Raw genomic sequence first — 26,785 nt, forward strand, 5'->3', positions numbered from 1 at the left:
GCTCCGCGCTCTGGCATTCTAACCTTGAGCGCGTGTTTGTGTTTCCAGCTTTGCGTGACTGTCTCAGTACAGGCAGTAATCACTGATGGCTCAGCAGCCCCTGCGTCTGTGAGTTACCTTGCATCGGAAGACTCAGGAACCTAGCGGGGAAAGGCAAAGGGGAGAGAGGCGGTTGTAGAAGGAGGGGTCGTTCCCTACACCGGGAAGGGAAGACGGAGGGGAGGTCGCTTGGCTGCTGGGAGCCGGAGTGGAGGCTTCCAGCGCTCCTTCTGTCGTTTTTCCACCCTAGTGTCTTCAAGAGTCTCTCCCGGAGAGATAAAAACTTGCGGAACCAGACTTCCTGTTTTTAGGCCTACCCTGTCGGTTACAAATCATCTCCCTTTCATTTCTCCCCTCGTGGCATTTATTGATTAACCAAATACTTGGAGACATCGGGTGCACTGATGGGTATTGACAGACAGGATAGTCATTCCCCCTGTCCCGGCGTACTGTTGTGGCGGGGTCGGTTAGCGAAGACAAGACTTTATTCAGAAAGATGACTGAGTAGCGGTAGTGTGTCATGCATGGTGCCAAGCGTTGCACGAATGAGTTTCTGCCTTGATAGCTGATAGTCTCGACCAGAAGAACAGGTGTCAACAAATGCGGAAAATGTAGGAATAAGTTGACGGTTCTGGAGGATATATGATGATACTTGACTTAATGGAAGGAATTAAGGCTTTCCTGAGAACGTGAAGATTTAATTCTGGTAAATATTGTCGTTATCCCAGAGAAGTCACCGAAATGTTTAAAAGCTCCTTAGCGTGATCCAGTTTTCGTTGTGGAAAGTGATTCTGCTTGAAAGGTGGGAAACCAATCAGAGCCAAAGTAGAAGGAAGCTAGGATTAGTTAGAATAATGGCAGAGGGAAAGTTTAGGAATTGATGGTTTATTGTACAGGTGCAGTCAGTAGGGCTTGGTGGTGTTTTGGTTGTGAGGAACTCCCACTGTAAGGTCACAGATTTCCATCTTACATCATTGGGATCAGAAAACACTGTAAAAGGACTCACACCAGATAATGAATATTGAATGTACCTCCCAGGAATTGTTAGTCAGTGGGGCTTGAAAAGATTTTTAGAGGTGCTTAGAGAATAAATCAGATTGCTTAATCATTATGGCAGAGTTTGTTCTGAAATGGCACATTTTGATATTTTGAGAAAGAGTGCCCATCTCAGCTCACCAGGAAAGCTCCAGAGATTTACTCGGCTTTGGTGAATGGGAAAGGCTTTGAGGATGAGTGCAGAGGGGCTGTTAGGGCAGAGAACTTTCTTAGAGAATAGCAGAGAAGAGAGGGATCTGTTGGCAGTTTGGAGAGAGTTCAGTTAAGGAAACTAAAAGAAAGCATTGGAAAGACAGGCGAGGACCTGAGGAAAACTTGCTACAAGAAATGGGTACCTTATAAGATCTGAGGAAGGAGCATTAAATCAATGGCTGTATGTGGCATGAGAAAATGAATGGGTACCTTGTAAGACCTGAGGAAGGAGTGTTAAGCCAATGGAGGTATGTGGAATGAGCACAGGTACTGGAGGGTCTGTAGCATCTGCCTTGGATCCCGAACCAGTTAGCCAGGCTGTTGGATTCTGCTTCTGCCGCATCAAAACTCTGTTGCTCAGCCTTGTTTCCTTCCGTTCCTACTTCCCCTTCGTTTCCCTTCCTACTTCTTTCCTTAGTTTGTGTTCAGACTCTTAAGTTTCTCATCTGATTTTTCCTTCCTGTGTTCATCAGCCGTTGTTCTTGTCTACACTTGGGTTGTAGCTAACTGTTCCTCTAGACCATCATTCACTGTTATTAAAAGTATTGATGAAGCATGTACAATCATATCACTAACTTGCTTGAAAGTGTTCATTGGTTGGAACAATAAACACCAGGGAGATATACTGAAAAACAATAGAAACAATAAGGGCTGGTAAGATGGCTCAGTGGGTAGAGCACTTCCTGCCAAGCCCGATGCCCGGAGTGCATTCCCTGATGACACACATGGTGGGAGAAGAGAACTAACTCTGGTTCTCCTCTGACCTTCACATGAGCGCTGTGGCACACATATGCCCTCCCCAATATAATACCTCTCCCAACGTAAAAACAAACAACAAACAAACAAACAAAAACTATGTAAGTCAGAACTCAGGACAAGTCACTTGACAGCTTGGGGTAGTCTACCTCATCCTTCTCCGCTCCTGTCCTTTCCTCTTCCAGCTCCCTAGCACTAGGCTACCTCCCGTCCCTATCTAAACTCTCCGAGACTACAGGAGCCTTCCTCCTGCTGTGATTCTAGCGTGTTATTGAACTTTGCATAGTGTAGTTGTTCAGTTTGTGTTCCCTGTGTAGTGCAGAAAGAATAGAATGCTTAGGAAAAGTGTTTGGAGAAAAGACTTGCTTGGATTCAGATTAAATAAGGACTTGTTGACTCTTAGTGACCATGTTGGTGATAAACCTACCCACAGGTCTTGGGAATTAGAAGGAGCTGGCTCAGTCTTGAAGAAGGAAGAGCTAAATTTTAGCTATGGTGAGTTGAGGTGTTGGTGAGATCTCCAGGAAGATCCACCTGGTGGCTAGTAAGAGTTGAAATGTGCCAACAGTAGAAGATACCTGCCGAGACTGTGCCACGTCTCTGTTCCAGAAGACAAGTACATGTGTGCCAAGCCTAGCAGGTCCTTGTGGTTCCTGAATTGCTATAATGTTTATCTCTCGTTTGCAGTTTGGCTTGTGGAGATGTTGAAGGAAAGTTTGATGTTTTATTCAATAGAGTTCGAACAATTCAGAAGAAAAGTGGGAATTTTGACGTAAGTTGACCATTCTTTTTTTTTTTTTTTTTTTTTTTTTTTTTGGTTTTTCGAGACAGGGTTTCTCTGTAGCTTTGGAGCCTGTTCTGGAACTAGCTCTTGTAGACCAGGCTGGGCTCGAACTCACAGAGATCCACCTGCCTCTGCCTCCCGAGTGCTGGGATTAAAGGCGTGCGCCACCATCGCCCGGCAAGTTGACCATTCTTACTGGTACTTTACTACTCTAGTCAAACATTAAAGTGGGGGATCCTTTGTTAATTTCATGGTTGACTCTCCCTTTTGTTGTTAGGTTGAATTTATCTATTTATTTATAATATGAACTTAGTAACCGTGGACTAACGGACAGATGGGAAAAGGAGAGCTGTTTACTGTCCACTTTTTTACACTGATTGAATTTCAGTCTTGTTACTATCTTACTGTACCAAAACCCAAACCAAAACAAGCAAACTGAACAGAACCAGGTGGTTCTGGCACCTGGGTTTGGTAAGCACAGATCTACTTCATGAGTGTGTGCTATGGATTAAATCAGGTAACAGATGTGCTAATGCTTCACAAGGGAAAGAACTGGAAATGAATGTTGTATATGGTTGCCAAGTAGATTTTGAGTCCTTAGACTACAGAAGAGTATTGTGGGTGTGGGGAGAATTTGTTCATTACGTTAAAGGTAAAAACAATGGTAGGCAAATGTGGTGTTCTTAAGCTCCTTGTTTCTGAAGTCTAATATTTAAGTTTCATATTTCACAGAGGGATTCTTTAAATGTCTGTTTCAGTACCACTGTGTGTTCCAGGGAAGGAGGATAGAGAGGCGCTGGGAATCTTTGGAAAGCACTTTAGTTCTGCCTTCTCAAAGTTCATATTCCCCACTCTCTCCCCCGCCCCCAACTTAGATTTGATTGTCAGTGCATCATAGTTTGATAATTCAAAAGTTTATCAGTTAACTGTTCTTAAAGATGTTTTCACATTCTACAAATCGAAGAATAAATACTTGGTTTGAGACTACTAAGTAGAGTAGTTAACTGATTATCACAGTGAATAATGTGCTGTTTAATTTATTGTTTTAATCTCATATATCTTTAAAAAACTCATTTTAGCTGCTGTTGTGTGTAGGAAATTTCTTTGGCTCTACCCAAGATGCTGAGTGGGAGGATTATAAAACTGGCAACAAGAAAGGTACAGAAATTATTTTTCTTTAATGTATGATTTCTAACCAAATGTCAGGGGCTGTAGTTGTTGGGTTGCTTTTCACATATTAGTTGCTGAAGATTTCTCTCACGCATTGCTGAGCATAGCTGCTTTCAGAGAGTTTCTCTCGGGGCTGGAGAGATGGCTCAGAGGTTAAGAGCATTGCCTGCTCTTCCAAAGGTCCTGAGTTCAATTCCCAGCAACCACATGGTGGCTCATAACCATCTGTAATGGGGCCTGGTGCCCTCTTCTGGCCAGCAGGCATATACACAGACAGAATATTATATACATAATAAATAAATAAATAAATAAATAAATAAATAAATAAATAAATAAATATTTTTTTAAAAAAGAGAGAGTTTCTCTCTTGCCCCTGGTGGCACATGCTTGTGGTGCTAACACTTGAAAGGCTAAGGTAGAAGTATCATAAATCCGGGACAGGCCAATTTGGCCTGCATGTCTAGACTGTTTAAACAAAGCAAAAATAACGAAGAGTAGTATGTCTTACTTGAACTCTGCATTGAGCAGAAGAGGATGCATATGTGTAATCCATTTTTTTCCCACATTTTGAATTTTGTTCAGTTTCATTCTGTCAAAAGAATACTCACTTAGATCGTCAAGAATTGAAAAGTGGAACTGGCATGCCCTTTCATTGTTTTTGAGCTTTTTCATGAAGTGCTTTTTTAAAAAAATATTTTTTCTTTATTTCCAGAGAACTGAATTCTTAGCTCACTTTAAAAAAAAAAAGATTTATTTATTTTTATGTACATTGATGTTTTGTCTGCATGTATATCTGTGGGAGGGTGCCAAATCTTCTGGAACCAGAGTTACAGACAGTTGTAAGCTACCATGTGGGTGCTGGGAATTGAACCCGTGTCCTTTGTAAGAGCAAATAGTACTCTTAACTGTTGAACCATCTCTCCAGCCCTGTCAAGTGCTTTTATTAAAATATTATTAAATTTTATAAATTTTATAAAATTATAAAATTTTATTAAAAGTACATTGACTGTGTACTTTAAGATGGTAATTCATCAGCCTAGTGATATTATTTAGTAAGTAGTCAAGCCACCAGGATTAGATTAGGAATCCTCAGTGGTGAGCATGTGAATGGCTGTGGAAGGAACTCTTTACTCTCGTTGTGACTGTTTTACTAATGAGGAAACATTTCTGGAATGTCAGAACAGATCCAGTAACCATATGGTGCCATGTCTGTTTCCCTCTTAGCTCCTATTCAGACATATGTGCTTGGTGCCAACAACCAGGAGACAGTACAATATTTCCAGGATGCTGATGGGTGTGAACTAGCTGAAAACATCACTTACCTGGGTGAGTTAATATTTGTTGTTGGTAATGAATTTAGTAAAATATTTCCAGAAATTAGTCTCTCAGGAGGAGTTTTGACTGGATTCTTCTGCCATTACTGCTTGACAAAGTTAGGCGTTGGTTTTGTTTTTCCCTCTGGGGAAGGTTTTCCCTCTAAGTCTGCATCTGTATCCCTTTGGACAGTGATGTTTCTTTCTCCTCAGTTTGCTATTCCCCTAATCTTGTGTTCCTGTAGCCCTGTGCATGCTTTCTCCTCCAACTGGGTGGTCAGTGCCTTGCTCACAGTGTGGAGAACGCGGGGCACACATCCCGTCTTTCCTTCAGGACTTGCTCCTGCACATACACCTTGCCTGCTGGTTTAGCAAACTAACTTTACTCTAGGCTTCAGTCTAAGGCTTTGGCTACTTAAATTTTTAGTGTTCCTTCTTGGGCTTTTTCATTCTTTTGTCTCTTTTCCTAGTTAAGGGTCTCTCTAATTCTAAGTTAAAGCTGTTTATAGCCCCCTGCATTTCTTCAGTGTCAGGATAAAAGCAACTGTCAAGTTTTGCTATTGTTCCCTCCCCACCCTCTGCTGTTAGTTTACTGTGTCTGGATCATTTATGTCATTGCTTTCTAAGATGCGTCCTTCACATTTCTTTTGGTCTTGTATCTCTAGCTTCTGTATTTCCTTTGTTAGACGTGCCCTGCTTCAGCCTGCCACAGTTTGTCATCATCTTCAGGCCTGTCAGATGTGGCCCTCACGGGAGCAATTTCAACTTTCTCCAGTCACATGAAATCCTTTAGTCAGATTGTTGAGGGAAACTTTTTTCTTACATGATTTAAAGTTTATTATGTTATTATTTGCATTACTGGAGATTAAACCGGGGTCTCATACATTTGCTAAGTGTGTGCTCTGCCTCTGAATTGTTGCTATAGTCCCCATGCTTATTGATCTTAAATTTTTCATCATTATTAGTTATGTGTGTACATATATTTGCCTAATGCAAGTGTGGTAATCAGAGGACACCTTTGGAGTTGCTTTTCTTCCCTCACCTTTATATGACTTCTAAAGATTGGACTCACACTTTTAGACTTGCAGAACACCTTTCCTTGAGCCACCTCAAAAAATAAGAATTATTATTTTCTGTGTATGGGTGTATTGCCTATATAATATATGTGTGTGTGTGTACCACGTGTGTGCCTGGTGCTCTTGGAGATCTGGAACTAGAATTAGAGACTTTTGTGCCACCATGTGGGTCTTAGGAACCACACCCACATGCTCTGAAAGAGCAGCAAGTGCTCTTCGTGGCCGAGCCCTCTCTCCAGTCCTCTGCATAGTGGTTTTTAGCTGCTGTGAAGCAGACATTGTGAAACCCATTTATTAGCGATATGTTTGCAGGGCTGACTGGTCACCATCAGTGTGTTTTTCTGGTTTGTATAAGAACACTGTTGTATTTACCAACCATTTTATTAAGCGAATTCCACTGAGCCACCTCTTTCAACAGTGGTCTTGTTGGTGGGCCTGTGATAGCCCGAAACACTGCAGCTGTGTATAATTTGATAGTTCTTTCTCTCCAACATCCATTGGTATCAAATTTGGGGAGTTGGTACTACAAAGATAAAAAATAAAGCTGCCTACAGGGTCAAGCTGTTGAGGAAATAGAGTGAGGGAAGCAAGGAGATAATAGTAGCCCGGTAAGAGGCTGTCATGGGGGCGGGGGACAAGTAGGTGCTGGAGGACAGGTCAGTGTGCAGACACTGGCAGTTTCAGTCAGTGACCAGCAGCCACCACTTAAGAGCTGCTCAAACTTTATGGAATAGGAATATTGTCAGAACCACGCAGTCTGGGCCCCTGGGAGCCAGGTGGGGCTGTAGGAGTCACACTCCTTCAGGTGTGTAGAAGGGCGGAGAGCCAGGAGATGGAAGCATGGGGAGAGAGAGTAAGTGGCACATTTCCTTCACAGTTTTCACTAAAACTCATTCATTTTTCTTTGGACCCAGGTCGAAAAGGTGTCTTCACTGGAAGCTCGGGACTGCAGATTGTCTATCTCAGTGGGACAGAGTCCTTAGATGAGCCAGTCCCCAGTTACAGTTTTAGTCCCACGGACGTGTCTTCTTTGAGAACAATGCTGTGTTCGGCATCCCAGTTTAAGGGTGTTGATATCTTGCTCACGTCCCCATGGCCCAAGTATGTGGGGAGCTTTGGGAATTCTTCTGTGAGTAGTGCTTGTTCAGTTGAAAATTTTAAAGCAAATTACACTGGTTTAAGTTGGGCCTTTAAAGTTTTTCTCTTTATTTTGAATATTTTAACTCATAGTACTTTTTCCTAGAAGTGTTTTGTGAACACTTTCAAGATTCTAAAAGCTACATTTACTGACAAAAACAGAAGTTGATCTCATAAAAATATAATTTACAGATGAGATTTCTGAATCATAATTAAAAGTGAATGGTTTTTGAAACTGCGTTTTCTAACAGTATCCTCCTTTTACCTTTTTCTTTATGCATTTTGCAAGTTTATTAATTCCCAGTGGGAAGATTTATAGCTATTGGCATCTCTCCAGTTGCATTTACTTAACCCTTTTCATTCAAAAATATTGTTTTTTGGCTATCAAAATATATTGTAAAATTGGGTCATTGTAACGCTGTGTCAGCAATGTAAATATCTACAGATGGGAAGAGCAAGGTGCTGAATATGAAATCTCTGGTAGTAACACTAGCATGGGATGCCCTGGAACCTACCTAAGTATTTATAGTCTTGAAAATGGGCTGCTACCAGTAAGCTATGACAGATAGGCGTGGCCTAAGGGAGACCCTGGAAAGGTTGTGTAAGGTCGGAAGCTCAGCTGAGCCTCAGTGGAGGGAAAGGCAAGACTGAATTTGAGAATAAGCCCTCCCAGTAGATTCGTCACTGAATGATGTTCCAGGGTGGCGTTGTGTGCCCGTCCTTGCTGACTTAGCACTAAGTGTCCATGACCATAAAAATCAGCCAGGAGGATGACGAAAGGAAGAGAGCCTAACATCTCCTTCTGCTGACCTCTGGTTACTCTGCTTCTACAAAGGAAGCCCCTTATTTGGGGGAGAGCTAAAATCAGCAGGGGGGGAACTTTGGTCAAAGTTTATAAATAACCATATAAAATTTTTTGTTGTTAGTTTTTGTTTTGTTTGTTTTTTTGAGACAGAGTTTCTCTGTGTAACAGCTCTGGCTGTCCTAGAACTCACTGTGTAAGCCAGGCTGGCCTCAAACTCAGAGAGATCCACCTGCCTCTGCCTTTCAAGTGCTGGGATTAAAGGTGTGTGCCACCATGCCTGGCCCATATAAGATTTTATGGGAAAGAAAGCGATATAGTTAGCTAATCATTGTGATGCTACAGCTAAGTTCAAGGTCAGTTACCCACCTTTTAGCAAAAACTGAAGAAGGAAAGCATCAGACAAAAGCTAGGAGTGTTCTAGGAGCAAGTCCACCATAACAAAATGTCTTTATTTGCAAGCTTCTGTTTGTTCTATTTTGTTTTATCTGAGACAGTATCTGTGTAGCCCAGGCTGTCCTGGAACCTGCTATGTAGACCAGCCTGGCCTTGGACTCACGGAGATCTGTCTGCCTTTCTCAGATTCATAGGTACCCTTAAAAGCATATTTATGGAGACATAATTTATAGGCTGTAGGGAGAGACCTCTCTTCAGAAAGAGCTCTTAGTGAGTGTTTTAGAGGTTATCATGGAGGGTTGCCTTGCCATGTGTCCACTGATTTCAAACAATTGTGCTGCTTCTGTAATTGTAATAGTCCAATACTTTTATGTGTTTGATTGCCCTAGCTATGCAGTTCACTGCAAATCCTGCAGTCCACATTTGTATCTGTGTATGGATTAGAAAGATATTTCAAAATGCTTTCTTGTTTCTTTGTATTTGTTCATAATTCCTGAGTCTGTGTTGATAATCAGGTTCCCATTTACTAGGGAGGAGTGGATACCAAAAAGTGTGGCTCAGCTTTGGTCTCCAGACTTGCCGCAAGCTTGAAACCAAGGTATCATTTTGCTGCTTTGGAAAAGTCATATTATGAGAGACTTCCGTACCGGTGAGTAACATCTCAGGGGTCGTCTCTACAAATGTACCATCATCTTGTTCACTTTTAGCCATATATCTTGGTTCCTTCTAGTACTAAGGCACCAGAGTAAGTGATTGACTGTATTAGCTTCATTTTTGTTGTTGTGGTAAAATCTCATGGCCAAAAGCAACTTTAGGAAGAAAGGGTTTATTTCAGCTTATAATTCCAGGGGAATACACCAGGGAGGGGATGCACGGCAGCAGGAGCAGGGAGCTGGCTGATCACATTTTATCTACACATAGGAAGCAGAGAAAGACAGACCAGGAAGTGGGCCAAGGCTCTAAACCTTCAAAGCTCGTGACATACTTCCTCCAACGAGGCTCCTCCACCCAACGTTCCCCAAATAGCTCCACTAAGTGTTCAAAAACACATGAGTGTCTGGAGGACATTTCCCATGAGACACCACCCTCATAAGTCATTAATTTTCTCTCTGTTTCCTAATGAAATAAAAGAGGTTAGACTATGACCTTAGAAGTTTGGGGTCTACCATTACAGTGCTGGGTAATCATTGTCGATCCTTAGGTCCTGTTCTTGTTGTTGGTTTTGGTGGTTTGTTTTCTTTTTCTTTGTTCATTAGTTTTTGTTTTGTATTGTTTTTGAGACAGGGTCTCTCTATGTAGCCTTGGCTGTCCTAAAACTTAATATGTAGATTAGGCTGTCCTCGAACTCACAGAGATCCATATGCCCCTGCTTCCTGAGTCCTGGATTAAAGGTGTGTGCCACCACCATCCAACTCATACTTTTAAACATAGGTTTTAGAGAAAACGTATAGTATTTATTTTTCTGAGTAGTTTTTCTAAACATATGATTTCTAGTTCAGTCCATTTCCTTGCAAATGTCATGCTTTCATCTTTAGTTATGGTTGGAAATCCCATTGTGTATGTGCACTGTTTTTAAAATCCACTCTTCTGTTGCACAGTCAGGTAGTTCTTCTATCCCAAGTGAAGAATGTAGCAGGAACTGCGGATGTGGATGTGTGAATGGAAGCCGAGTGGCACTTCAGGGTCATAGGGTGGCTCTGCCTGGCCTATGAGAGGCCTCCCCGTGCTGCACCACTCACTTTCCCACTGACAGCAGTCAAGGACTCCCTTTGTCCTGTCCCTCATCACTATCCGTAGTCTTGCTTAGGATGACATGAAGGAAGGAAGGGCTACTTGAGGGTAGGAAGAGAACCAGGGCAGGTGGTAAGGGGAAGGTCATGAATTAAAGCAAAGTATAAAGAGTCATATATAAAATGCGATAATGAAACCTATTGCTCTGTGAAATAGAATAGAGTGACTGAGATCTGTTATCTTTCATATACATTTTAGAAACCATGTTGTTCTACAAGAAAGTGCACAGCATGCCACCCGCTTCATAGCACTGGCAAATGTTGGGAATCTGGAAAAGAAAAAGGTAAAGATTTGGGTGTTTGTTGGTTATGCTTTATCATCTGCTTGGGAAGTGTTTTTTCTCTAGTTTGGCATTCAGATCTTCTGGGCGTTCCCAGCAGCTTCAGCAACTCCTTTGTAAAGGCAGGTTTTCTTGAGTGCTTTGTAGGAGGTCTGGGAGAAAGGCCTGGCGCCCTGGGATACAGCAGATTAAGAGACTGTTGCTTTCCATCCACATCCATGTGGTTGCTTCTGTTGCTGCGTGCATTTGCTCTCAGATGAAATGCTTGCTTGTTTCTAGCAGCTTCACTTCACTTCAGTCTTCTCAGGAATATTCGTAAAATTTGGTACAGTGGCGTATACCTTTAATTCCAGCACTTGGGAGGCAGTGATGGACAGATCACTGTGAGTGCGGGGCCAGCCTGGTCTACATAGTGAGTTCCAGGCCAGCCGAGGTTACAAAGTAAGACCCTGTCTTAAAACAACAGTATCAGCAAACAAATTGAAACGTGTGTGTGTGTGTGTGTATTAAGCCTTCCTTGGATTTTGAATTATTAGCTATACCTGGAATCTAGAAAATAGTGCAGATGGGAAAAAAATAAATCAGTAAAGTAGGTGGTATGCTTTGCTTCTCTGGGAATGTTTTGCTAGTGCTAAAAATTAGACTGCTGAGTGAGACAGCTAAAATCAAAAGCAATCCAATAAGAAAATAGAAGAACCTTCCTCTCTAGCCTTCATAGCATGTTATCAACAGTGTTTAAAAGGTAAGTAAGCCTCGTGTTCACTCTTTCTGTTTTACGCTTTGCAGCCGTTCCTGGCAGGTGTAGACTAGTGTTATAAGCTGACCTTTCAGGCTGAGCAGTGCTCTGTGATTCAGGCTCTCTCAGTCTCAGAGATGCACAGTGGAGTGCATGTCTTAAGAGTCAAAAGTGCACAGTTTTAACTTGACAAGCACTATTGGTCTCAAAATTTTGTTCTAGTCTATATCCTTACCAGCTGTGCATGTTTTTCTTTTTCGCTATTCTATACTCCGAATAGTACGGGGTTTTCCCCAATACAGTTAAATGGAAGGTAGGGTATCCTTATGATGTTTTTTTATTTCCCATATTGTGTTGAGGCAAAGCATATATTCATGCCTAAAGTTTTCTATCTTACGCCATTAGTCCAAGATTTATAAAGTATATATGACTTATTCTCTTGTTTGCTGCTAGTCCCCAAGGAAATGTATCAACATGTGTGTGAATTGTGTAGTGTCAGAGACGAAAGGTTTACCTTGTCCAGTTGGGTTGCTCATGAAGAACATGGAAAGGGAGTGTCACGATTCTGTTGACAAAGTCCACATAGACAAAAGATGCAGTGACAGGAACAGAGTTTGTCTTCAAGGCTTACAAAACAAGTCCCCCTGAGCCTTGTAGTGAGGTTGTCATTGTTCCCCTTAGTGAAGGACCTAGTCTCTTTAAGGGCTGGGAATGTGATTTGTTTCTCATTGCTGTGTGAGCCCTCATTAGTCATGGCAGAGGCCACTGGGATGGCGTTTGCTACAGTTCTGTGTATTCTCAAAGCCACAAACAGGATTATGATTTTATTCATGTTGGAGGCGTTCTGTGAAATTGTCATCATAAGCTGGGTTGATTATAGTGAGACAAACAGTATTTTCCCTAACTTTATGTTTTTTTTCCTGGAGTATCTTTATGCGTTCAGCATCGTCCCCATGAAGCTAATGGCTGTAGCAGAGCTGGTGAAGCAGCCTCCAGACGTCACAGAGAGTCCTTACCGAGGGTCTGGGAAGGAAGCTGCTGGAGGAAAGCAAATTCCTGACCCTCAGGTGAATTCTTTTTGTGGGCTGGGATTGGGGCCAGGTTGTCCCCAAGTATGCCTTTCCTCACCACAGTTTTACCAAACAAGTTCAGTTTTAGACTTACAGTGATTTTCCTCTTGGCAAATCATGATAATATTTAGAAAATCCTAATAGATTGTAATTAAGCTCAATTTTTTAATTGTATTTTGAAGTTAGCAGTTCAGTGTTGAGCCTTAGGCCAAGTTGATTCATACTGTTTTTCCTTGTCTTAAGTTGATTATTCTCAGTTTTCCAGGCAAAGGTCCATTGGTAGCAGAGATTATGATTTCTATAATGATTTCTAGTAGAGAACTTTAAAGAAGTTTCTCAGTAGCAGAACTTTAGAAATTAGCTTTTTCCCCACTAAAGCAAGGACAATCAGGTTTTCATGTTAGGATGCACGGTCCGCTTTCTTGGACTTCTCTGTTCACTCAAAATCACTTTTCTGCCTCCTCTTTTTAATCTTTGCTCCTAATGGTTCTTTGACCTTTTCCTCTCTTTCATTGAAGTTGGATTAGACTTGTTTCATGTCTGAAATTTTAGAACTTCTCCATGTCATTATTGGGAGAGAGGGGAAAATGCAATGGGTTCATAGTGCTCTGGTTTAGGGAAGAATTGCTCTATGCCTTGTATTGCGGAGGACGTAAATGTGCTGGTGGTTGGGTAAGGATGCTGGGATACAGGACTGGGAGGCGAGGCATCAGAATTGGAAAGATACTTCTCTTCCCCAGACTAGGCAGGGCAGGGCTGAGAGGAAATGTGTGAGTGGAAGGAAAGTTCCTTATTGTTTTGTGGTCGGTTACTGTGTAAAGGCCAGCTGAATAGCGTGCTTTTCTATTGGCCGTTCCAGGAAGAATCTACCTGTCAATTCTTCTTCGATTTGAATGAGAAGCAGGGAAGGAAACGGTCATCCACAGGCAAAGATAACAAGCCTCCTCAGGCCAAGCAGCCACGCAGGCCTCGTAAGTACTTTGGACTCCTTTGGGAGCAGTAACTTTTTTGGAGGGTGGAGGGTTGTTTGGAAAGTGGCATTGCTAAGAACATCTTCTAGCAAAGAAAAATTTTACAGAGCTATTAGGAGCAAAGTGAAAACAGAATAGTATAAACAACCTGACTTTGAGGCTGTTTGAGACTCTTCCTGTAAGAATATAGAGTAAGCTCCTTTTGTGTCTGTCAAACATGGTGTCGTGTGAGACTGGCCTGAGTCATAAAATAATAGAATAATCAAACTGAGAGGAAGGATGGTCAGGCTAGCTTTCGTTGAGGTCCTCTTTCTTTTTTTCTTTTTCTTTTTTTTTTTTTTAAGATTTATTTATTTATTTATAATGTATACAACATTCCTTCCATGTCTGCCTGCCTGCCAGAAGAGGGCACCAGATCTCATTACAGATGGCTGTGAGACACCATGTGGTTGCTGGGAATTGAACTCAGTACCTCTGGAAGAGCAATCAGTGCTCTTAACCTCTGAGCCATCTCTCCAGCCCCTGAGGTCCTCTTTCTTCCCTTTGCTACTTTAAAGAGTTGAATCTGAACTTAGGAAGGTAAACCTATGGTTATGTAGCTGGCTGATATCATAGCTGGGACTAGAATTGGGGTGCCAGACAATCCCCAACCGGGTCAGTGTTTTCTCATTGTAGCTGATTGCCCGTTGCATGCTGCTTTAGTCAGTGTGTAATGATCTCTATGTGGATCATGTACCTGCGGATTATCAGTTCAGAAAGCTTCAAATAGTGGTTTAGTTTCATTGAAAATGGTGCCAGGCATTGGGTATTCAGTACTTTGCAATCTTTGCGGTATGTATAGATCAGACAATGACGAAGAACAGGGAATTCTCTATTTAAAGTTTTTATTATTGTTGTTGTTGTTGGAATGTGTGAGTGTGCTTGCATGCCTGCTGTGGCATGTATGTGGAAGTGAGAAAACTCTCCTTCTACTGTGGGTTTGGGTGTGGAACTCAAGTTGTCAGGTTTGTGTGGCAGGCACTGTTACCTGTCAGGCCATCTTGCCAGCTACAAGGATAAACTCTATAGGGTGAGGATTATGTCTGTTGTGATTGGGTCATAACAACACTTGGCTTTCTTTCCTATGAAGCTCAGCCTCCAGGACCTTGTTGGTTTTGCCTTGCCAGCCCTGAAGTGGAAAAGCATTTGGTGGTCAACATTGGCACACATGTGAGTTACTTCCATAGATTGGTAGCAGAGAAGAAATGTCTATTACTTGGTTTTCACTAACTTTGCATAGTGTATAATTTACTTATCAAATTTACTCTTTTCTTTTCCCTTCCTCCCTTCCTGCCTCCCTCTTTTTCTTTCTTTCCTTTCTTTTTCCCTTTCCCTCCCCTCTTCTCCCCTCTCTTCTTCTCTAGGGTCTCTCTACATAGCACTGACTGTCCTGGAACTTACTGTGTAGATTAGGCTGGCCTCAAACTCACAGAGATCCTCCTGCCTCTTCCTCCAGGTGCTGGGATTTAAGGTGTGAGCCATCATACCCAGTAAATTTACCGATTTTAAGTGTATAATTCATTGATATTTTAGTAAGCTTTTTAAATTATGTAACCATCACATAGCATAGGTTTAGATGCCAGGTGTGATGTACACACCTTTGTAGTAGGAGGCCACATGTTTGTTTCCCTGCCGCCCAGATTCCCAAAATAATCACACAGAAACTATATTATTTAAATCACTGCTTGACCCTTTAGCTCTAGATTCTTATTAGCTAACTCTTACATCTTAATTTAACCCATTTTTATTAATCTGTATATAGCCACGTTGCTGTGGCTTACTGGGTAAAGTTCCCACGCATCTGCTCCCAGCTGACTCTGCCTTCTTTCTTCCAGCATCCAGTTTACTTTTCCTTACCTACCTCTGTTCTGACCTGCACAGGCCTAAGACAGTTTCTTTATTAATCAGTGGTAATCCCCGCATACTGAGGGGAATCCCACATCACCTCCCCATTTCTGTTTAAATAAAAATGAGGGTTTTAAATTTAACATAATAAAATTACATATAACAAAACAGGTGTCAAGCAAGAATCAGTTACAATATTTATATTTACTTTATCTTTTATCATAACTAAGAAAAACTATAACTATATATTCTTCAACTCCATCAAAAACTCCAGGAGGATATAATATTACCTAAGTAAACAGGAAGTGTATTGGAAGTAACTTCCAAAACTCTAGAATTGACAGAGACATCTCACTGCCTGAACAGTCACCCAGAGTTGTTCTGTAATATTGGGGCATCCATCTTTAGCCTATAGGCCCATAGTATCTGGCAGACTTTTCCATGAAGCAGGAAATTTCAAAGACAGTTCTGCCTATATTGGCAGTTTGTCAGTCACTTTCTTCTGTGTCCTGCAGAATGTCTTGCAGTTACAGCACTCTGGAGGCAGAGATAGGTAGATCTCTTGAGTTCAAGGCTAGTCTGCTCTAGTTCATAGCAAGTTCCAGGACAGTCAGGCCACACAGACCCTTGTCTCAAAGAAAGAAAATATAAGATTAAAGAGGTTTAGAACATTTCCATCAGTTCAGTGAAATTTTTTAGACATTTATAGTAATAATAGTTTCCATCTTCAGCCTTGGCCACTTCTTGTGTCTTTTTAGGGTTGTGGGGTTTAAACATTTATTTGAACTGAAATCATATAATAATGCTTTTTGTGTCTGACTTCTTTGACTAGCATAAAAGGATCTTAAGTTTCATTCATATTGTATTTCATGTATAAATGTTTCATTCCTTTTTATTGCCAGTTAGTGTCTTATATAGATGTATTGTTTTATTGGTTTTTCTTTTGGTTTTTTTTTTTTGGATTTTTTGAGACAGGGTTTCTCCGTAGCTTTTGGTTCCTGTCCTGGAACTAGCTCTTGTAGACCAGGCTGGCCTCGAACTCGATGTATTGTTTTTGTCTATTTACTTATCACTTGATAGACATTTAATTTGTTAGCATTTTATAGCTCTCAGGAATAATGTAATATTTGTATGTGTGTTTGTGAATGGAAAACATAAAACTGTATGTTATTGTTTTGGCAAATTTGTGTTTAAACTTACAATTTTTTTTTTTTGTTTGTTTTGTTTTCAAGACAGGATTCCTCTGTTTAGCTCTAGCTGTCCTGGAACTCACTGTATAGACCAGGCTGGCCTTGAACTCACAGAGATCTGCCTGCCTCTGCATCCTGAGTGCTGGGATTAAAGGCGTGCGCCACTACCACTCAGCCGATACTTTGTTCTTTTTTTTTTTTTTTTTTTCGATACTTTGTTCTTAATCATGTGTATGTGTGTGTTTGTTGGTATATGTACATCTAAGTATAGGTGCCTGAGGATTCAGGCCTTGAATGCCCTGGAACTGGAACTATAGGAAGTTGTGAGCCCCCTGTCATGGATGCTGGGAACTGAACTTTGGTCCGCTGCAAGAGCAGTATGTGCTCTTAACTGCTAAGCTCTCTCTCCAGGTCTGTTTTAACTTTTTAAGAAATTGTCAAGCTGATTTCCAAAATGACATTATTTTATGCTCCCACCAGCAACATTATGAGAGTTTTGGCTTTTCCACATCCTCATTAATATTGCTCAAAGTCTTTCCCCTCCTTTCTTGATAGTGTTGGAGACTGAACCCAGGGTCTTGTGCATGTTGGGCAAGAACTCTGCTATTGAGATACATCTTTAACCCATTTTCTGCCTTTTTGATTATAAATAGTATAGTTTAATGGAAGCAGTTTCACAAGACTCATACGAGATGAATTTTCTGTGTATTTCTTAGATTCATCTATGTTTGTTGGTGTATTTAGTTGATTTTCTTAATTTCTCACTGTTTTAAATATTTTTATTTTATTTTTTAAAAGAAAACAAACTATCATTTTTCATTATACATACCAATCCAAGTTCCCCTCCTTCCCCTTCTCCCATCCGCTCCGCTTCCCCCCACCCTGTTGTTTTAAATATTTCTCACTGTTTTCCCTACTTTGAATATTGAGTAGAGAAGGGAATCATGTGTTGCTTATATATTTAATAGATTTAAAATGTTGATATTGTTAACCCAGTGTTGTAGCTCATGCCTTTAATACTAGCACTCAGGAGACTGAGGCAGGAGGATTGTTACAAATTCAAGGCACCTGGGCTACATAATGAGCTCTAGGTTAGCCTAGGTTTCAGAGTGAGGCTTTATCTAAAAAATACAACAAAACTACTGGGAAATGATGTTTATTAAGCATAAGAAAGACTAAAGTGATAAATTCAATTTGGCAGTCAAGGATTTTATTACTCAGGGTTCTCTAAAGTAACAGAACTTATAGGATGAATCTCTCTGTCTCTATGTATGTGTGCATGTGTATATATGCATGTATATGTGTATGTATATAAATATATGAGTATGTATACATACACACACACACACACACACACACACACACGGTATTTATTAGAATGACTTTCAGGCTGTGGTCCAGCTAATTCAACAATGGCTGACTATGAATGGAACGTCCAGGAATCCACTAGTTGTTCAGTACGTGAGGCAGGATGTCTCAGCTGATCTTCAGTGTGTACTGGAGTACTGAAGAAGTAGGCTCTAATGTCAGTGAAGGAAGGAATGAACTTGCTAGCAAGGGGAGAGCAAGCAGCCAAAGAGTAAAAGCTGCCTTCTTCCATGTCCTTATATAGGCTTCCCGCAGAAGGTATGGCCCAGATTAGAGGTGGGTTTTTCCAGCTCCAAAGACCTGGATTAAAAATCTAGATTAAAGGTGTGTCTTCCCAGCTCAAATCCGGATTAGAAGTAGATCTTCTTACTTCAAATGAAGCAGAAATCTGCACTGGTGTGACCCTCATTTTTGGGTTTTAGTTAATTCCAGATGTAGTAAAGTTGACAATCAAGCCATCACAAGTATGTAGCTTTGTAACTGTATACCATGCCTGATGTATCTAGGATAATGATTTTAGTCACATGATTGGAGCACCTTGAATCAGTCTGTAGAGCTGATAATCCTGAGTGTGGTGACGAGGCTAGACAAATCCCCGTTGAACATCACAGGTCTCAGGGAAGTCATTCAGTTCTCATTTCTCAGATCCTCTTCCTCAGGGGCCTTACTAGAGATTAAATATTCAGGCTCTGTAAAGATAATTGCCTTTTCCTTTTACTTACAGTGAAGCCTGTTTAATCACCAGAGTTTTAATTGCACTCCAGGCCCCATGACTAGAACTGGATGTTCCCTAAGGCTTGCTTAATGTGTAATGCTTCTGCAGACAGGTGGTGTTCATCTGTTTTTCATTGGTTTCTTCCTGTTTTGGTTTCTAAAGGTGACAATCTGAAAGCTTCTTTTTTTGTGGCCTCCTGTAGAACAGCTGGAGTCTCACTTTGAGTTTTCAGTTCTTTTCAGACTGAGGCGGCACTTTTCTTATTTATGTTTTGCATCTTAATGGTTGGCACTGCCTAGGGAGGTGTCTGGAGTCAAGGTCTGTGACACGCACAACACAGTTGGCCCTGGATCCTGTGGATGAAGGCTGGGAACAAGCTTGAAGAGCTTTTACTTTCTAGGTGTGCCCTTTGGATCAGCTTCCGGCCTCCCCGCCTCACGGCATTATTTTATGCCGTTCTCTCTCTCACACGGCCTGTAGTGAGGCAACCTTCAAACTGCCTATGTGATTCTTCTTTAGTGCTACCTCGCCCTGGCTAAAGGAGGTTTATGTGATGACCACGTTCTCATCCTGCCTATTGGGCACTATCAGTCAGTTGTCGAGCTTTCGGCAGAGGTGGTGGAAGAAGTGGAGAAGTATAAGGCTACTCTGAAACGTTTCTTTAAGAGTCGGGGGAAGCGCTGTGTTCTTTTTGAAAGAAATTATAGGAGCCATCATCTCCAGCTTCAGGTAGGTGTTTTCTGCCCAGGAACTTGGAAATCACTTCGGGGACCTTGAGACTGATAAATATCTAAATAGTTCTGACCTCAGTGTTGAATTTTAATGTAATACTTAGAGCATTTAATCTTGCTTTCATGATAATACTCAAATAGTGTTCATTAGAGGGCTAGGAGTATCTGCTGATAATCCCAGAGATTTCATGGGGAAGGTCATGCTGGGGTCAGTGACTAACAGTGTGTGCCTGTTTAGAAAGAGTGGGTTGTTAAAACAGGTTCCACGGCAGATAGAGAAGTGGGTCGTGATGGTAAGACATGGATATTTTGTGTGGCAGTCCAGCATGAATGAAGGCTTAGAGGTAGGAAAATAGTTTCCAGCCAGCATGGGTGTAGTCCGCTAGAAGTTGAGTGATTTGTGTCTTTGGTGGTAGCGTCTTCCTGGCACATCTGCTAAGTATTCAGATGGGCCTGACTCTGCCACGCACATTATGCAGGAGCCGGCAGAGCCTTAAGGACAAAGAGTCTCTCTTGAGAGTTTTCTGTTGACAGATTGGCTCCCATAAGTGACTGGCTCTCATAAGTTTAAGTCCTACAGCCAGGCCGATGGAGGCTGTTTGGCCTGAGGAGAATCTCTACTGAGGGGTGGCTCTCCACCCCAGTGATGGATTTGCTCCTCCTCTAAGACTTTAAAGACAGCTTCTTTGGAATCAGTTCATAGAGTTTCTTCTTTTTCTCCCACACCAACCCAGGTCATTCCTGTGCCCCTCAGCTGCTGTGTTACAGATGACATTAAAGATGCCTTCATTACCCAGGCACAGGAGCAACAGATAGAGCTGTTGGAAATTCCAGAGCACTCAGACATCAAGCAGGTGAAGCAGGAAGGGTTGGCGATGTTCAGGGAGGAGTTAAGATCTGGGTTTAGACAAGGTGAATCAGAGGTACTGTCAAGCTATTCCAAAAATACTAAATAATAGGGTCGTTTGGTACTAGACTGTAGGATGTTGACAAGACTAGAGGTGAAGACACCATTATAACAAAGTCTTAGTGCTTTCCTGGGAAGAATAAGGAGTTAGACATTTCATGGGGTTGGAAGGATGGTTCGGCAAGGACTTAAGTTTGATCTCCAGCAGCCTTGTAAAGGTCAAGCGCTAGGACAGGTGCCTGTGACCAAGCTCCGAGGAGGTAGAGACAAACTGAAAGGGTGCAGGGTCAAAACATCAGGTGGAGAGCACTGAAGAAGTCACCCGGTACATTTGGCCTCAACAGGCACATGGGTACACCTACATATGTAATCACAGACATGAGAATAGGCACACATTTATAAATACACATGAATTAAATAAACAAAGAAATTAGACACCTGCTAAAATGGGAATTTTGAAGGCTGGGTACTACTGGGAATATATTGGCTTTTTAAACTCTAGCTCTTATACTATCTCACTTTTTTTTTAATTTCTAGACTAAATTCTTTGCTAAATCAAAGTTTGCAGAAGAGGAGGCTTTTTAAATTTGATCTTCTTTGTCTTTATACAACTCTGTTTACTTCAGATTGCACAGCCAGGAGCCGCGTACTTTTACGTTGAACTTGACACAGGAGAAAAGCTTTTCCACAGAATTAAAAAGAATTTTCCTTTGCAATTCGGAAGGTTTGTATGTTTTTACTCTAGTATATTTTATTAGAGCTATAATAAACACGGTGATGGACTGCATGGGTAATCAATGAAAAGTCAACTAGGGAATGGTCCCCAAGAAGCTTACAGTTTTAGAGCAGATCAGTAATACAGTCTTGTGATGGAGAATTTGAACAGTACCATGATTAAATCTTGAGGAACATTGTACTTTAGAAACTCAGAGAAGGATGGACCATGAAAGGTCTGTAAGTGATGGTTTAACAGATGGACCATAGAGGGAAAAGATGGGATGAGAGCACCTTGTCAGAATAAAGTGCTACTATTGAGCATGTGCTGGGTCAGACACTGGCGGGAACTTCACGTGCGTTAATCTCATCTAACTTTCTAGTTCTGCTGGTTATATTCCGTCAGCCCAGTTGCTCGCGTGAGGAGTGATGGTCTGGAGCAGTGCTCAGCAGAACTTCATACAGATATGGACATGCTCTATAAAGCTGCACTAGTATAGTAGTCACAAGTTACATGTTGCTGTTGGATACTTGAAAATGGGACTGAGGACCCAGTGAGATGATATTGCTTGCTGCTACGCCACGTGACTTAGTTTGATCTTTGGAACCTACATGTAGGAGATAACTGACTTCTACCCATGTGTTCTCTGACCACACGGGTGCCATGGCATGCATGAACCCACACAAACAAATATACATAGTAAAAAAATTGAAAATGGAACTGAAGAACTGAATTCTTAATTTTATTTAATTAAATAGAGCTTAAATTTAAATGGCCACATCTGGCTAGTGGTTACCCTATTGGGTGTAGTATGCCTGTGGTCACACATTTGAAGGTTCAAACCTCAGTCTGGTGAAGGTTTGGTGAAAGACCAAGATGAGAGAGGTCTTCAACCTTGCTGTTCTGCATTGTTCTAAAAGCCTGTGTAGAGGGAAGTAGAAAATGTACACAGTGGTGATCTCTAGCCATTCCCGATGGTTTCAGCTGGCTTCCAATAAGCGTTCAGCCATTCTTAGACTAATTTGGAAAGCCTCCAAGAGATTGCCCCATTGGATAAGTCTAGAAAATAGAGGGGTTTTTTTTCAAATAGATAATTGATAAATGAGAACAAATATGTTAAATGCTCTAAATATGTGGTTTAATCTTCTTGTTGCCTTTGCAACAACAGATGTACGTAGGCACAGTGGGGACATAAAGCATATACCAGTACACACAACCATGTACAGTCAGCACAATGGTTTGTGATATGGGAGTTGTTTTTATGTTTTCAACCCTGAAAGTTTTTATAATACGAATGTAATTGATACTTTTTTTTTGTTTTGTTTTAACATTTCTTTACCTCTATATATTTTTTTTATTCTTTTTTACTTAAAATTTCCAACTGCTCCCCGTTTCCCATTTCCCTCCCCCTCCTCCCACATATTGCCCCCTCCCCCCGCTCCCCTCCCCCTATCCCCACTCCACTTCTCCTCCCCCTAGTCCACTCCCCCTCCCTCTCGATACTGAAGAGCAGTCCAAATTCCCTGCTCTACAGGAAGACCAAGGTCCTCCCACTTCTATCTAGGTCCAGGAAGGTGAGCATCCAAACAGGCTACGCTCCCACAAAGCCAGTTCATGTATTAGGATCGAAACCTAGTGCCATTGTCCTTGGCTTCTCATCAGCCTTCATTGTCCGCCTTGTTCAGAGAGTCCAGTTTCAACCCATGCTTATTCAGTCCCAGTCCAGCTGGCCTTGGAGAGCTCCCAATAGATCAGTTCCACTGTCACAGTGGGTGGGTGCACGCCTCGTGGTCCTGATTTCCTTGCTCATGTTCTCCCTCCTTCTGCTCCTCATTTGGACCTTAAGAGCTCAGACGGTTGATCCAAATTGGGTCTCTGTCTCTCTCTCGATCCATCGCCAGATGAAAGTTCCTGTGCCATTCTCCTTGGCCTCTCGTCAGCTCTCATTGTCCACCACATTCAGAGAGTCCGGTTTTATCCCATGTTTTTTTCAGTAGCAGTCCAGCTGGCCTTGGTGAGCTCCCAATAGATCGGCCCCCCTGTCTCAGTGGTTGGGTGCACCCCTCATGGTCCTGACTTCCTTGTTCATGTTCTCTCTCCTTCTCCGTAGCTTTTTGGTTCCTGTCCTGGAACTAGCTCTTGTAGACCAGGCTGGCCTCGAACTCACAGAGATCTGCCTGCCTCTGCCTCCCGAGTGCTGGGATTAAAGGCGTGCACCACCACCGCCCGGCAAATTGATACGTTTTATACTTAATAGGGAAAGTGATTCTATCTTCATTTCACACTATGAAGAAACATGCTCAAGGTTTGAGCTTAGAACCTTTGTCTTTCAGGGGACTGCTGTGATTCATTTTCACCTCTTTATTTTATCTTCAAAGTTGAAATGAGCCAAATAGATTTTTCTACTATAGTAAAATAAGTTAAAAGTAAAAATATAAACCATTAGAAATTAGAAGCTGAGTAAATTGTTTTCTTCACATTGAACTTCTCTTGGTGTACTCATACAATGTGAGTCACCTAGAAGGATAGGCAGAGGAATTTTAAGTCAGAATGGGCATGACGTGACTCTGAACCATGCCCTCAGCAAACTCACTGTCTCGTCAGACTGCCAGAGCTATAGTTTAAGATGAGACAGAACAGCTGCTGGGAACATGCTTTGGTGTGTGGCTTCTGTCCTGTACCAAGTCCTATAAGGAGCCCTCCTGTAGTGAGCCTTAGATCAAGGGTTAGAGATGAAGTTGTATTCAAGTCATAGATATCAAGTAGCAGAGCTTGGAATGAAATTCAGTCTGATTTTTCTGACGCCTGTTGTCTACTTTGTATGTGGTATTCCTACCCTGAGTACTAAAACCGTAGTTCTGAGTTGTCCAGGGAAGGGGAAATAAATGGGGCAGGAGAGGGCACTTAATATGGCAGTGATTTTAATAGAGAAGAAACGTCAGTCAGGTCCGGAGAGCAATGTAAGGAGTAAGAAGTCCACGTACTCCTTAGATGCTACCGAGGAGAGCCGGCTGGAGAGGAGCAAGGGACTGGGTGGGTTTCAGTGGCTATTCACATTTTCCTTCGTACGCTCTTTGCAGGGAGGTACTGGCCAGTGAAGCCATTCTCAATGTTCCTGACAAGACTGACTGGAGGCAGTGTCAGATCAGTAAGGAAGAGGAGGAGACCCTGGCTCGCCGCTTCCGGAAAGACTTTGAACCTTTTGACTTCACTCTGGATGACTAGGCAAAGAGAAGGACACTTTATGAACTTCACAGGAAATTCTTACATCCTCTTTTTAGAATGAAGCTACAGAGTCTCCCATGGGGGCTGCCTCCCTGCCTCTTTTCCATATTTGCCCATGGAACCTGCCTGCAGCAAGAGGCTTAGGATGGACTTTTTTCTTTTCTTTTTCTTTTTTAAAGAAGTCATTCTGAGATGCAATTGTATGTGAAAAGAATGTCTGCTCCATATTTCTCAGAACAGCTGTGTTTGTCCACATCTTCACGGACTTTTAACCTTTTGAGGTTGGGTGTGGTTGGTCACGCCTGTAATCTCAGAAATTAAGGGGTTGTGGCAGAAGAATTGCTGTGAACTAAGGCTAGTTTGGCCTGCATAGTTCCATGCCAGCCTGGGCTATGGTGTGAGACACATCTTTGTCCCCCGCCCCCTCCCAAAAAAGCAAAAATAACCTTCCCCAAATCTTATAAGTACTAAAAAGGGAATGCTTTCTTAACAAATGTCCTATGTTGCTTATCACTCTGAAGTGAAATTCTTTGTGTGTAGTGGAGACCAGAGCTTTATGCCTAGCAGTTATCCCGGAATGGCACAGGCAGCTCAGTCTGTGTGGGGCAGAGAAAACTGTGGCCTTCCTTTGCTGTTGCTTTCTCACAGCATCGCTTTCACATAAGAGAATCCATCTCTTAGATATTTAACTCGGATATGCTGCGAATTTTTGTAAGTTCCAAGAGTCAGTGAATGTCCCAGCATGGCACTGATAAACTGGTTTGTTTATAGTCTAATTGGGAAAGGAAGTGGCAGATTTAAGAAAATGAGGTTTTCTCTGTGTTTTAGGTATTTAACATACCTGAGTTACCCAATAGATGTGCCCAGATTGCCATTAGGTACTTCTAAAACTCAAGCAGATCGGGATTGGTGACAGGACTTTAAATACATCTTAGATGTTTAAGATAGCTGAGTTATCTAACAGATGTGTCCAGAGTGCTATTAGATAGATCTCAAACTCATTGGTGATCATCAGGGCATAGACTATGGTGAAATTACAAATAAAATAGGGCCAGTCCAGTCAGTCCCACCCTACAGATGTTTAAGGACCAGTGGTGCAGGGAAGAGTAGGTCCGTGGAGCAGGAGCAGTGTGGCCATGGGAGAATGCTGCAGATCTGAAGCCAGAAGAAAATAATTGTTCTTCTTTAGTGACCACTAAAGGCCCAAATACACTTTCACTGAGTTCTCACAAAAATTTCTTGACCTCCATTTCGCATATTAAAAAACAAAACAACATTGAAAAACAAACCAGTCTTGGAAACCTGAAGATTGTGAAGCCTGGGATAAACCATTCTACAACTACAAATAATAAAAGGCCCGGTCTTTACCCTTAGCACTCAGCAGGCAGATCTCTGTGAGTTTGAGGTCTGAGCTACATAGTGAGTTCCAGGTCAGACATGGCTATATAGATCCTGTCTCAAAAAAGGGGAAAAAAAAATTCAACAAACTTTGAGTTGTGTTTTAAGAATAGAATATTTAAAAAGTGAAGTAACTGTAGGAACCAACTTGGGTCGCCCGGTTAACACTATCCTGGCTGTAGTTTTTAGTATCTCATAATAAAATTAGATCCCTCCTGTGGAGACTGGACACACTCCTAGCGGTCATACACAGCAAATGAGGGTTCACACCGATACGTGACAGTCTGCTCTGAGGGAGGTGTTCTCGGAGGCTCATTTGCTATCGCCTTTAAGCCTGATATTACAATTCCATGGGATCCATGAAAATAATAGAACCAACTAACGGGGGAACACCACTCACTACCAGTGTCCACAACACTGACTTGTTTACAGACACTGAGAATTTGATTCTGTGCTGAGTTATTAGCATTACAGCCTGGTGGAGTGCCACAAGCCTGAATTAGGTGGAGTTCTAGACCAGCCTGGACTATATGAGACCTGTCTCAAAACAAACCTCGTTTCCAAGAAGCAGATAATCCACTCAAATGGAAAGACGGGGAACTTTTTCCTGTGCAATCCACCACTCAGAAGTATGCCTTACTGGAACAAGGGTTCTCCCAAACTTGTCTTTGCAACCCTGTAGGGCACCTCAGAAACAATTCCAAACTAGAACCATTGCGTTGGCAAGTCTGAAACAAAAGTTGAAGTAGCAAGATTCGCAAGGTCCGAAGGGAAACTCACAAGTCTGGAAGAAAAGTCTTAACTCTGGAATAACACCTTATCCTTGGTTGCTTTGGGATTATAGGAGAGATTCTGAGCGGACGGGCAGGAGACCAAAGTGCATTTGAAGACTAATGAATCAATGGGCCCTTTAGCGCTGTTTTCTTTCATGCTTATGATGGCCGTTATGGTGGTAGGGTTCCAGGGGCAGAGGGCAGGACTCTGAAAATGACGAAATGTTGATGGGGTGAGGACAAACACCAATTTGGGGTGAGAAACCTTCAAAGAACTCATTTACTTACAAACACACACACAACAAAAAAT

At 41.9% G+C, this 26,785-nt stretch overlaps 1 protein-coding gene and 1 non-coding gene across 4 annotated transcripts; both read left to right on the forward strand.

The window, feature by feature from the left end:
• On the forward strand, positions 1-26,057 carry Cwf19l1 (CWF19 like cell cycle control factor 1). 3 transcript variants are annotated; one of them, XM_057778840.1, is made up of 14 exons: positions 1-108; positions 2,731-2,815; positions 3,907-3,985; positions 5,222-5,323; positions 7,301-7,515; positions 9,252-9,370; positions 10,711-10,795; positions 12,455-12,595; positions 13,458-13,569; positions 14,699-14,778; positions 19,246-19,455; positions 20,192-20,311; positions 20,991-21,088; positions 24,160-26,054. In XM_057778840.1, the coding sequence occupies exons 1-14, from the start codon at positions 86-88 to the stop codon at positions 24,302-24,304; spliced, it is 1,614 nt and encodes a 537-aa protein (XP_057634823.1). In that variant the 5' UTR covers positions 1-85; the 3' UTR covers positions 24,305-26,054. The 3 variants fall into 3 exon arrangements, with proteins under 3 accessions (XP_057634823.1, XP_057634824.1, XP_057634825.1); XM_057778841.1 differs by having other exon boundaries at positions 57-108; positions 3,923-3,985; XM_057778842.1 differs by lacking the exons at positions 1-108; positions 2,731-2,815; positions 3,907-3,985; positions 5,222-5,323 and having other exon boundaries at positions 7,362-7,487; positions 24,160-26,057.
• LOC130880846 (small nucleolar RNA SNORA12) lies at positions 19,863-20,007 on the forward strand. The gene has a single exon (XR_009057648.1). It is a non-coding gene; the product is annotated as a small nucleolar RNA SNORA12 (small nucleolar RNA).
• Positions 26,058-26,785: the final 728 nt, after the last annotated feature.

Source organism: Chionomys nivalis, chromosome 8 (genome assembly GCF_950005125.1).
Source record: "Chionomys nivalis chromosome 8, mChiNiv1.1, whole genome shotgun sequence".
NCBI lineage: Eukaryota > Metazoa > Chordata > Mammalia > Rodentia > Cricetidae > Chionomys > Chionomys nivalis.